Source organism: Halyomorpha halys, unplaced genomic scaffold, assembly GCF_000696795.3.
Source record: "Halyomorpha halys isolate HHAL.00 unplaced genomic scaffold, Hhal_1.1 Scaffold1000.1, whole genome shotgun sequence".
NCBI lineage: Eukaryota > Metazoa > Arthropoda > Insecta > Hemiptera > Pentatomidae > Halyomorpha > Halyomorpha halys.
This window is the reverse complement of record NW_027107118.1, coordinates 20,370-33,637: the sequence shown is the minus strand read 5'-3', so window position 1 is coordinate 33,637 and position 13,268 is coordinate 20,370. Positions and strand designations below refer to the sequence as shown.

General features: G+C 32.0%; 1 protein-coding gene across 1 annotated transcript in view; it reads right to left on the bottom strand.

The window, feature by feature from the left end:
* Positions 1–5,227, bottom strand: part of LOC106687719 (trafficking kinesin-binding protein milt) — a gene marked incomplete in the record, with an annotated part of 30,427 nt that extends 25,200 nt beyond the window's left edge. Inside the window, 1 exon segment of the mRNA XM_067045432.1 lies at positions 5,097–5,227. Within this exon segment, the coding sequence (XP_066901533.1) occupies positions 5,097–5,169 (73 nt within the window).
* Positions 5,228–13,268: the final 8,041 nt, after the last annotated feature.

Here is a 13,268-nt window from a genome sequence, read left to right as displayed (position 1 = left end):
TAATATAAAAATATAAAGGTGCCTCTACACGTTTGCAAAACCAAGGCAAATCGCGCATGCGTAAGTGTATAGATGCATTACTTTGATTGGCTGCTTAAATATGCGGCCAATCCACAAATTTTCGGTTTTTAGACGCAAATCAAAGAGTGCTTGTGCTTCATCTACACGTTTGCGTTCAGTTAGTCTTTTTTTTTATAACTGCTAAAAGATAAATATTTGAGCTCTCTGTATTTTAATTAATTAAAGAATTTCTCCCAACCTTCATATTCAATAATTAACTCCATTTTAAGATTGTATATTTTAAAATACTATCGATTCGGTATAATACTATATATGTTTTTAAAACGAACGCCTTCGAAATGTCAATATCGTAATAAAAATTTGACAATTAGCCATATATTCAAGGAATGGCCATATTTCACATCAAACCGCAATAGCTTAAGATCAAACCCGGATATTTCAAAAATCCTTAAAAACGATGATGATAAAATAATTAAATCAGTTTTTAAAATCGATAGGTTCACTAGCACAAATATAACATCAAACAGACAAAAAAATAAATAAATTAAAAATTTTTATTTAATAGAAAAATATAGAATTTTAGACAAAAAAATGTCATCTACGACCTAAATTGCTGATTTTTCTTTCATTTCGTCCATCTGTATTGTCTTTATTTGTTACGACGAAAAGAGAATAAATCGAATCAGCCGACAAAAGTCAAAAGAACAAAACAAGCATATGGAAACGTTTAGTACTTCCTTTGTTTACCATCAATTTGTACAAGTCTCGTATTTTCGGAAAGCAGCAAAATTTTTAAAATCGATAGGTTCACTAGCACAAATATAACATCAAACAGACAAAAAAAAAATTAAACAAAATAAAACCAATGTAATGTCTATAATGCAACATAGAGGGGCTTCTGAAAATATAAAGAAGAATTCTTAGAAGGATCTACGGACCTAAGAGAACAGCTGAAGAATACAGGTTGAGGTCGAATCAAGAAATCTATAAGGAAACAACAGACTTTATGCGTTAGGGTGGGAAGGCTGAGGTTCTATGGACACATGATGAGGATGAAACCTGAAAGACTAAATCATAAAATTTTTCAAAGAATCCACTGTCACAAAATTCAACAGGATATTTCACGCAAGTTATGGATGATATGGAACAAAAGGGGCCGACGGACCGGGATTGTTTAGACAGAGATGATTACAGAAGGACACTGAAGGGAGTGAAGGAAGGGCTCCAGAAAAGGTCTTGCGTGGTCTGAGGAGAGAAAACGAAGACACGCAGAGCTCATGAGGGACATATTGAAGAAGAGGAAGTAGCTGAAAGAGAAGCATTAGAGTAATCATATGCGCGTGGTCTTCAAGGCTTTTTCATGAAAACAAAAATAGGCAAACTTGAATAAGAAATAAATGATCTTGATGACCAGTTATATTTTACGCCATTAATAAAAAACGAACATAGAATGTTTTAAATTTCCTCAATTAACTTTACCGGTTTATTTACCACAGCACAAATATGTATATAGTTTTATTTATTTATTCAATGTGATTTACAACTGTACAAATGATAAATACAATAAGTAAATATGTTGTATGTTTCACTTATACTTGAAAATCTTGGAATGGAACCACCCATTGGTGGTACTTCAAGCATTAATTTAAATTAGAAGGTCCCGTGGCCGTCTTCTTTTCAGACGCCTCGGAGGATTATCAGGGATTGTTAAGGATGAAAGATTAAGAATTAATGGGTTAGGATGGGTAAGGAGTTTGGAATGAAAAGACGCATATCTGTTTTGGGTCAAATCTGCAACGAATGGGATGTTAAAGTCTTTGTGGATGAGTTTAACAGCACAAATATAAGTTCACAAAGACAACAAATATCTCGGGAATTAAATTAACAAGTATTTGATAAAAAAAATTAAGAATGAAAGTTAGATTTATAAGTTATATAGTATATTTATTTATAATAAATTTGGTCATCAACGACCTAAATTTCGTCTATCTTTATTTTGTTTATTTATTACGATGAAAAGAGAGTAAATCGAAGGAGACAGCCGACAAAATTCAAAAGAACAAAACAAGCGTATGGGTAAGGACGTTTGCTACTTCCTTTGTTTACCAACAATTTGTACAAGTCTTGTCTTGAGGCAAGTGGAAAACTTGTAGATTCAATATAATATAATATGAAAATATAAAAAATATGTTGGATGGTAAAAAACAACGAGCATGTATTTACGTAAGATTTTCAATGATTAAGGAATTATCGACCGTAGGAATAGGAAGACAGACAAAAGAACCCCTCATTAACGGCTATTGCACCCAAGAGTTATGGCAAAAACCGTTTCACTTTTTAGCCAAAGCCGACAAAAAGAGTCCAATTAAAGAGCAAAAGGACTGTTAGTAACTGATGCTACGGATCACTGCTTCCACCGCAATCCTCGCTCGCTCTGTCAAGTCAGCGGGCTCAATGATGTATCTCCGATATGGTCACAAGAGTACCTTGTATTAATAGAGTAGTATATAAATAACTATTATATTAGCTAATAACACATGAGTATATTATATTAGCAAATGTGTACGGCAGGCTACACTAGAAAGAGCTCAGTTGGTTAAGGATGTGACGGACCAATACTATACCACAGTTTGTTATTATTGTCTTGTTGCTTTTAATACAAATACTATATATTTTGTTTAATTATTGACTGGTTAAAAGTGTATAACTAACGTAACTGTTTTAAAGTAAATAACATATTTTTTAAGTTTTTATATAAAGGTTTTTAGTTAAAATGATACTAAGACTTCCACAAATGGATATTATTACATTGTCTATATATTTTTTAATTGTTGAATGGATCCATTTTTTTGTATATTTTTAAATAAGCCCATTAAAAAAATATATACATATTAATATTGTTATATACACAGATGATTGACCGTACGTTCCAAAATATGAAGGTTCCAAAAGATGGTCGGGGATGTGGTCAAAACGAAAAAAAGTAGTTAACAAGTATTTATTTTCCAATGTTTCGCCCTACTTTGCAGGGTTTCATCATGGCTAAAAAAGATTAAAAAATAACTAATAATATATTGACAATGTATGTAGAAAAAGAAGATATGAAAAGGTAAACTAAAGTACTTAAAAAATACGTAAATATGAGTGAAAAATTATTTAAAATTGAACAAAAATAAGATGTACAATAATAATTAAATATATAAAAAAGAAATAACACAGACTATTTAATTATATAATATTTAAAATAAACATGAGACGTAATAACACGTAAAGAAAAATAAAATAAAATATTATACACACTAAGAGAATAAAAAATAAAGAAGTAAGACAAAGTAAGTAAGAAAGAATAACTAATAATAATAATAAATAAAGAATAAATGAAAATCACCCACTATTGAAATATTTTTTAGGCCCGATGAAGCTCAGCAAAGTGATGCGAAACGTAGGAAAATTATTAGTTGTTGAATTTTTTTTTTTTATTGGTGACTATATCCCAGACTATCTTCTTCAATCAAGATTATAGATTGATATGTTGTTTCTACTATATATGTGTTATATCGAACTATTGAAAGAGATACATATGAATGTATATTCTTACACAAAATGGAGTTGGTAAAGATGGGATACCAACTGAACTATGTTAATTTTTATGACATTTGAAAATGGACAGTTAATGCCCGAAACCTAAGCCAATTAATGAATAAATGTGTATGAAGTTTTAACTATTTTTATCCGGAAATTTCCATATTTACGACCTTTACACTCATTAAGAAAGTGTATATAACTGTTTTCGAATTTGATAATATCATTTAAGTGCGATATCATGGCTTATTTATAATACTTTAATAATCTTTAATTTGTTCGTTAATTTTCGTTGCACATATTTCAGTTATTTTAAAATATTCAAATTGATGAGTGATATCTTGCCGTCTATGGAATTTGAGGAATATGGATCTAAATACGATGATATTTCTAAACCATATCAACAAAAAAGATACAATCACTTAGCACAAGTAAAAAAGTAAATGGAAAATTACTTTAAGTTTGCATCTTTTTTAGCCCTGACGAAGCCCTGCAACGTGGGGCGAAACGTTGGTTCGATTAGTTATTACTATTTGAGTTTTATTTGACCGCACCCGGACCATATTCCATTTATTAACGAAAGAACTGTATATACTTTTATAAAACAAGTGGAATCCATTACAAGAGCAAGAAATATATTCAGAAAAACATAAATGTCATGAAAATTCTTTTCGACCGGAGAGAATTGCCGTTTTTCAAAATAATATATTCCGAAATAAAAACTAGTTAGAATTTTCACTTCAGGATTTTATTTATTCAAAACAAAAAAACTTTCTTGTAACAAGAAATAAAAAAAACCTGGTCGAGCGTCGAAAAAAAGTCAAAGGTATTAAATCATCTTGATTTAATAAAGTTTTTTCGAAAAAAAGTTCATAAGTGAAAATGACTAAGAACTTTTTTAGTTTTATTTCACCGACTTTTCAAAGGGATTATCTACGTTAGAATATTACGTAAAAATAAGAATGACACAATGTACACTGTACAGGATCACATACATAAACCGACACATTTTTTTCTTCCAGTCTATCCCCAACTCATTAAACCCTCTAATCACAGTTATATGAAACTACACTAAAACTACAACCAGTAGATATGAACACAAAGGAACTAAACATACATTAATGCAAATATAAATCAATGATATCTATTTCATATTACTTAATGAAAAGTATTTTATTCTATTCAATGTTACGTATTTTATTATAATTGAATATTGTTTTGGTTTTTTTTTTATCTCTTTGGTTTGTTTTACAAAGATGTAAAATATAGTTATTATGTAAAATGTAATTAGTATCAAGGAAATTATATTTTATACTGGGGTATCTCAAAACAATATAGAAAATATTGCACATTATATATTAAGACAATAAAAAAACTGTTAAACATAACAACTTATGTGAGATATTCTATACGATTTCCAAAGGAAAACAAGAGTACGATTTGACCCAACCCAATACACTAAAAATAATTATACTCAAGTATTATTGACATACTGCAGCAATCTGGAAGGTACATCTTGCTAATCAAGTTGGCAGAGTAGCCGTTAACCTCTTGCAGGCTGACCATGATGATGTTGCGGATAAGAAGGTACGGCACAGGATACAGTAACACACAGACTGGGGACCTCCCAAACCCTCGACTACATATCTATATCTCCTATCTCATGATAAAATAATTCCTTAATGACATCTTCGAGTGGCACTGTCGGTAATAGAGGAAATGCTCCAACAATATCTTTACCTCGTTCGCCAAAACAACACTCCCAGCGTGTAATAATCAGAGATAATAATAGCTAAATAAAATTTAAAAACAAAAAATAAGACAAATATTGCAAAAAAAAAAAAATACAAATAAAAGGTGATATATTTGAAACCTTCGAGCACCCACTTGAAATTGTTAACAATTGAAAATAAAAGCATAAATTAATTTAGTAAATGGTGATACAGCTCTTGTTTTTAACACATGTGAATATTTCTCTCATACGGAAACAAAGGTCTTGAACTTACCTTTGTTTATGTTGTATTTAGGTTTTACTAATTAACTAGTAAAAATGAATTTGATGAGGAAATAAAAGCGACATTATATAGCATTATAAGGCATATAGAGAAACTACCCATTGGTATCACTTTAATAATATTTCGACATTAGAAGGTCTCGAGGCCATCTTCTTTTCAGGCGCCTCGGAGGATTGTCAGGAATGGCGAAGAAGCAATGTTATAAACTAGTTGGTTTGTATGGTTAGGGAGTTTATAATAGAAGAGTTGAGATCTTGTTCGGGCTAGGTCGATTACATATTGAACATTAAGGTCTTATAGATGATTTTATTTGTCGTGAAGTAAGGAGGATTTTACGAGGGATTTTGGATTGTAAGGATTGGATACGAGAGAAATTCGAAGGTTTAGTGGAGCCCAGAGATCAACTTCGTATGCCCAGAGTGACCTTATTACAATCATGTAGATCAGCCTTTTGTAATGGATTGGAAGTTTAGACCGTTTGTCAAGTAAGTGCTGTAGTAGTCTGAATCTGCGTGCAGTTTCAGTTTTGTGTGAGGATTGCAGGTTATTCGTTTGTCCGGATGTCGTCCAAGGTGGCGGATTTGTTCGACAGGGTAAGAGTAACATTATTAAGTGAAACTGTAGGGCAGTCGGTAGGTTTACAACGAAGGGTAAAAGTGACTTGATGGGATTTGTTGGAATTTATCTTAATCCTCCAATTACGACACCATTCTTAGAGAGCTGTGATATGAGATTGGAGAGTTTAGGATACAATTAATGGGTTATTATTAACTGCGAGCACACATGTATCATCACCATACATGGTGAGAACATTGTTACGATTGGAATGTCAGCTGTATAGACGGTGCAGAGGATGGGACCGAGGATACTACCTAGAGAAACACCAGCGGACTGAGAATAGTGGGATGAATAGGAACCATTGTGGTTTACTTAGATTAATTTATTAACGAGAAAGGAACGAATGATGAGAAAGTATGTTGGAGGTAGGAATTTACGGAGTTTGTAAAGCAGTCCCGGGTGCCAGACTCGATCAAAAGTCTGTTCTGCATGTTCTTAATTTTGAAATTAAAAATTTATTGAGCCAAATTTTGTAAGTGGCATGTTATATAAAGACATGACGTTTTATTTATCGAAGGTAGTCAGCGTTTGGTATGACGAATCGACCAGGCCTAGACCGTGAAACTGAGCACACTATAGCGGCGTGGCAATGCGTTGAGGACACCGCAGATATTCCGATGATCTCGATACACATATTACTGTTAATAAGATACTAAAGGCTTGTTACAGATATGTTAAAAAAATATTATAATGTTGATATAACTGATGCACCGCCTCTCATTGTAATGAACATTACACATGTTTTGCCAACAGTGAACATAATAAACCGCGCTATCGGTGTTTGTGATCGGAGATAAGATGCTAGGATGACATCATAAACTATCGCGCCTTTGTTACAATATATTCCACAAACATAAACTTGCTTTTAACGACATAGTAAATGATTCTCTTAAAAACTAATATAAAATTATAAAATATAATACCATTTAAATCTAACTTGTACAAAAGTTTCATTAGAAAAGGTATTTTAGTAATTAATTGTAGGAATATTGTTCGGGTGCGTTCCAAAAATATCGCCAAATTACAGAAAAACTATTTATTATACACCAACGATTCACCCAACTTTGCATTCTTTCATTAGGGCTAAAACAAGACACAAAAAATTAAAAAAATAATTTAAACTATGGTAAGACTATGGGAACGCGCTGGCCACAGGGTAAAGCGCGTGGCTACTAACTCCAAGGACCCGAGTTCGAATCCGACTGGGCAAAAAATTGTTTTCAGTTACACTGTAGTCGTGAGTGAACTCCTGTGGGTTCTGGAGCCCTCCTAGGGTCCATCCAGTCTCTTTAATTGGGTAAAAATCTGGCGGTCGAGCGTGATTCTGACCAAATCACCTCCTTGCACAACCGTTGGTCTAGCAACAGTACTTCTTTACAAAGTACTGATCCCCTGACCCTTCAAGTGTTGTAGCGGTACAGATTTAAATTAAATGGTAAGACTATAAGATAATATTAAAAAATATATTATGAACACAAACTTCTCATAATTTTATATTTTAAAAAAACTTCTAACGTTTCGGCACTTAGACCATTTCAAGGAGACAACCTTATTCATTGAATTGTTATAATTCATTAAATTGTCTTTTCTTGCAGGCTAATTTGCCATGTCTTATTTCATATAATTACAATATAAAAACTATTCCAAAAAACTATATAAAACTATATAAAAAACTTCTTTTTCCTTAACCTCATTAAGGTAAACTTATATAAAAATGAACAGCACTCCTGGGGTCCACCCAGACTCTTAAATTAAGCAAAAATCTGGCGGTCGAGCATGACTCTGACATCCTTGCACAACCGTTGGTCTAGTAACAGTACTTAATTACAAAGTACTGAACCCCTTACCCTTCATGGGTTGGAGTGGTACAGATTTAATTTAATAATTTATCACTCCTTTTTCATTACCTTTGGATATTTTTATTGCAGCCCTGATGAAGAACTACAATTTAGCCCAAAACATCGGCAGAAAATAAATAAATACTTAGTAATAATTTTTCTTCCTTCCTGACCGCAGCCCTGATCATCTCCTTCATACATAATAAAGTATTAATAATGAATACAGTGAAAAACTAATAGTATGAAATTCGTAGCTGGAATATGGTATTTTATTCTTATTATTTATAACTGCATTTATTATTAACACCAGAGGGGTCCTGTCATCCTCTTGAACATATCGCTCCATCTTTTCTTTTGACGGCCTCTTCTTCTTTGAAGGTTTTATGGAGTCCATTCTGTGGCAATTTTTGACCATCTGTCATCTTCGCACCGAAGGTGATGCCCTCCCAATTCCATTTGTTCAATCCTGTCATCTGACACACTGAAGATGACAGATGGTCAAAAATTGCCACAAAATGGACTATATATGACCTTCAAAGAAGAAAAGGAAGTCAAAAGAAAAGATGAAGCGATATGTTCAAGAGGACTCCTCTGGTGGAGAGCTGCAAGGGATAGGGATGCCTGGAAGGAAAAATGGAAAGAACTCGCCTCCCAACAGGGCTGGTCACCCCGGGAAGTGCTGACTACTACTCCCGAAAGGGAAGGCCTAGGCAGGAAAGGATGCAGGAAGATAGAAAGAAAATTGATAGAAGTTAATGTTTTGTCAACTATTATAAATACATAAAATTAATTTTTTTTCTTTAAATGTTTATATTGTATTTTGTATGATTTTAATTTATTGCATAAATAAAAGGCTATTTCTTTTCACTTCATTTCATATTATTAATACTTTATTTTGTTTATCTTAGTTCATTTTTCTTTTAGTTTAAACAATTCATTTTTATGTCCTTGCCTCTCTATTCAAAACATCGAATACCTAATTGTTTAATTATTTTCTTCAGAAACAAGGCATTAACTAAGAGCGCGGATATAATTAACGAGGAAGTTCCATGGGAAAATAGTTAACTTAAGAAAAACATTTCAGAGCAATCGTTCCTATTTCAAGGACTAACCTATCAGTCACTATTTTTCTTGACGTAGAGATAATGCATCAGTTCCTGCCGCTCTGTAGAGTATTCTTTCTCATAAACAATAGAACAGAAAAAAATAAATACCAAGTGTTTGAAAAAACTTTAAATGAAAGAGGAGAAAATGAGAAGAACAAAGATAATTTGAATAATGGTTTTGGAAACAATCCACAAGTATTTGCAGTAAACAAACAGGGAGTATAATAGATATACTAAAATAAACTGACCTTGTAGTGGTTGCGTTTATGCAGAGTGTTTTGACAAATAAATTTGGAGGTACAATACAGTAGAAAAAATATCGATTTATTCAATTATACATCAATATTGTAAAAGAAATATCAGATTCAATTTGATACATCGTAATGTAAGTGTTCAATGACTGCACTCTGGGGTTAAGCCACAGAATGCAGTTATTGATGACTATAACACTGGTTCTAGTACGGCATTTATCACCCCCCAATTTTTAATTACTTTAATGAAAACTATGTATAATTACTAGACGAAATTGATGAGTCTGCCAAGTATAGGCAGGGAAAATGAAAAATGGCGGTTGTTTAAAAACCTTAAAAAAACATTACTTTTTCATTCGGAGCTCTATATCTTAAAAACTACCAAAAACACTAGAAAATTTAAAAGAGCATTATTAAAGAAGAGGAAATTTGCTGAAATATGAGCCATAATAGAGCTATTTACGTCAAATATTTCTCGAGATATAGCCTTTCAAGGAGCCCTTAAGGCATAAAATAAATAATAAATAAATATGGTTTTGTTTATTTATGTTGTTCTTTGCTGACCGCACCCCCCGACAAACTTCTTCAAGCATTAATTTCTAATTGTTCGTATAAAATGTTATTTTTTTGTAAAATATATCCATAAGGGGCCCATATCTCTGCAAACACTCAAAATAAAGGAAATTGAACTGACTATAAAGTATTTTATGACACTTATGATTGTAGGGGTAGTGGTTTTTATGATATTTGCATATGAATATATATTTGGCAAATGAAAATATATCCGAACAACTATAAATTAATTTATTTTTAGGAAATTTTATAAAAACTACAACTCCTACGAAAATAAATATTATAAATTACTTAATAGCTCATTAAACTAGCATTAATTTAAGTGCTAATAGACATCTGTACGTCAAATGGTTTTTGCGATATAGATTTTTCAAAATAAATTCACCAACTACTGATCTTTCACTACTTTTTTTAAAATCTATATCTCGAGAACTATTGAACGTAAATAGCTCTATTAGGGCTTAAATTTTAGCAAATTTACTCAACTTTAAATGGTGCTCTCTTAGATCTTCTATTGTTGTTGGTAGTAGTAAAGATATAGCTCCGAATAAAAAATTAATTACTTTTAACGTTTTTAAACAGCCGCCATTTTTTATTCCTCCTACCTGTATTTGGCAGACTCATCAATTTTGACTAGTAATTATACATAGTTTTCAATAAGGTAATAAAAAATTGGGGTGAAATAACTGCCTTTTTTTCTCCTCTTGGGCTCTTGTACTATTCTGATATTTAGTGAGTGGGCAGTATATAATGATAAAAAATACATTTAAACACTATTGAAATTTACAAAGGTTAGACTGTAGACTATTAAATATACATTAAGCTTTTATATACAATGATTACATTTCTTGTTACTGTTTTTGTGAGATGATTGTAGGATGAAGGTACTGTTGTAAATTTTGCTTGCCCATTCTTCTCTCCGCCTCCCGGAGGACCAGTAGATCCCTGGTCTCTTCAACTCCATTTGACTGATGAAGAGATTGAGAGTAGAAATATTCCTTTAACTTTTAAAAGTAAAGATGGCGGATCGTCAAGTCGCTTCCCTCTTTTTCCAAGTAATGGCCGTTGGTCAACTCGGCCAACAGAGAGCAGCACCTTAGCAGTGCCTATTAAATAATTAAATTGAATTCGTTCAGGAGGGGGGTCCCTAAACAGTATGTATTAAAATTTGATTATCGAAAACAAATATTTTCGCCTGAAGTGTTACATATATGTTTGATAGTTATCATTAATTAATTAATTTATAATTTTTTTTACGTTCTACAATTTAAACCTTATCAGCTTTTTATACTTGATCCTCGCTAGGTTGTAGCTGGTTCCGGTAAATATGTAAAAAAAAAAAATAGTATTGTAAGAAAAACATTTTTGTTAGAAATTATTTATTTTACACAAATATGGGATTCAAATAATTATTTATTTAGAAAAGGTAGTGATATATAACTGGAGGTGTCAATTACCCTGTTACGGATACTTAAATAATAAGCAGTCCTACCGATTCTTACAAAACAATAATATTCGCTCAGCGCATTGAGAAAAAAAATGGTATAACTATTTAATAGTCACAATAATGCCGCATAGCGTTAGGCGTAATCGTTAATAGTAAACTTAAGACAGTGAAGTAACTGCTTCTGTAACTACTTGATAGTTACAATCATGACAGCATTAGCTATCAAGGCAATTTTACTGTCGGACTGAGTCTGACGTGATCGTTAGCAGTACAAGTAATGCATGTTGACTAACAGTTGCATTAACTGCCACGTTTATCTGTATACACCTTGACAGTGAACTGTCGCAACATATCAGCAAATGTAATTACAATAGGCGGTAAAACATTTTTCTTATATATTTGCCAAAAAAACTTAAAATTGTATCAGCCACAGGCCCCAAAAACAAATTTGCCCAAAAACTTAAAAGCAGGAATTTTAGTAACATGTATTATTATGTAGATAGATTTTAAGCAATTAATTTAATATTTAGCTTTTTTTTTTTTGCATACTGACTGATCTGTGGTGACTCTTAATATCATTGTATTTATACTAGAGCGTATCTCTAGCTGTAGTTAATTACAGCAATAGTTCATATTAAGAAAATATATAAATAAAATAAATTTGAAAAAAAGATTGTTGGAATAACGATGTAAATAAGTCAAATTTCTTATATTCTTATATCTGTTTTCTTAAGCTTTTACTAATAATATAAAAGAAGATAAATTAAGAAAATTAGACTAGTGCATATATGTAAATAAACCTGAAATCTAGGCCGAAACGTAGGTACAATAAAGTAAATAAAATACAGTATGTTTATTGAAGTTATTGTTAATGAGAATTATGAAAAACAATTGGTGTATTGAAATAATATGGTTTATTTAAGACAAGCAATTAGCCTTCAAAAAAGACAATTTAAAGAATTATGACGTCAATAGTTAAGGTTGTCTCCTTCAAATAAAGGCCGAAATGTTGGAGGTTTTTTAAAAATAAAATAAACTACTCTCAAACCATCAATAATATTAGATCAGTAATCTAATAAATATAACTTAATAGTATTCTATACTCCTGATCGCACTCGAACATCTCGATATATTTTGTCGACAACCAACATCGATATTTACTTCCCTACAATACAGGATGGAAGACAAGAGCGGCTCGGCGGATCGTAACAAAGACCAGGGACGAGTCACGAACAAATCATTACAGGAGTTTGGTGAGCCAGGTGGTGGTACATACCTTGGTGTACCAGTGTACCGTTACAACATTATAAGGTACTCTATACACTCGCATATTTATTTGCCAAAAATGATAAGGCCGTAACACTCACGAGTGTTAGTGGTGGCTGCCTAACGATCATGTTACGGCGAACTTCATCACGCACATCCAACCTAAAGCCTCTAGCATTAGCGTCCAATTTACCTTTCAAATTAGGAAGATTTAGCCACAATTACATCAATGTCTGTCTTTAAATTAATTCTAAATAGTTTGATTCACTGTTATTATTGGCACAAGCAGTGTAGCCTCCAGTCACCTAATAGCTTCATCGCTCAATGCCTGTACTAACGCTGTTCGCTTCAGGTCGTTATCCTTCCATGATGCACATTTGCAAACTTTGTGTGAGAAAAGTTTTTATGAGGTATCGAGTTAACGGTAGAAGAAACAACATAGATTTTCTCCGTCGTGAGAAACATAAGAAATAGTATAATATATAAGAAATAGTATAATTATTGTTTGAAAAATGAAAAATGTTAATGTATTGTATTATATATATGTCCAA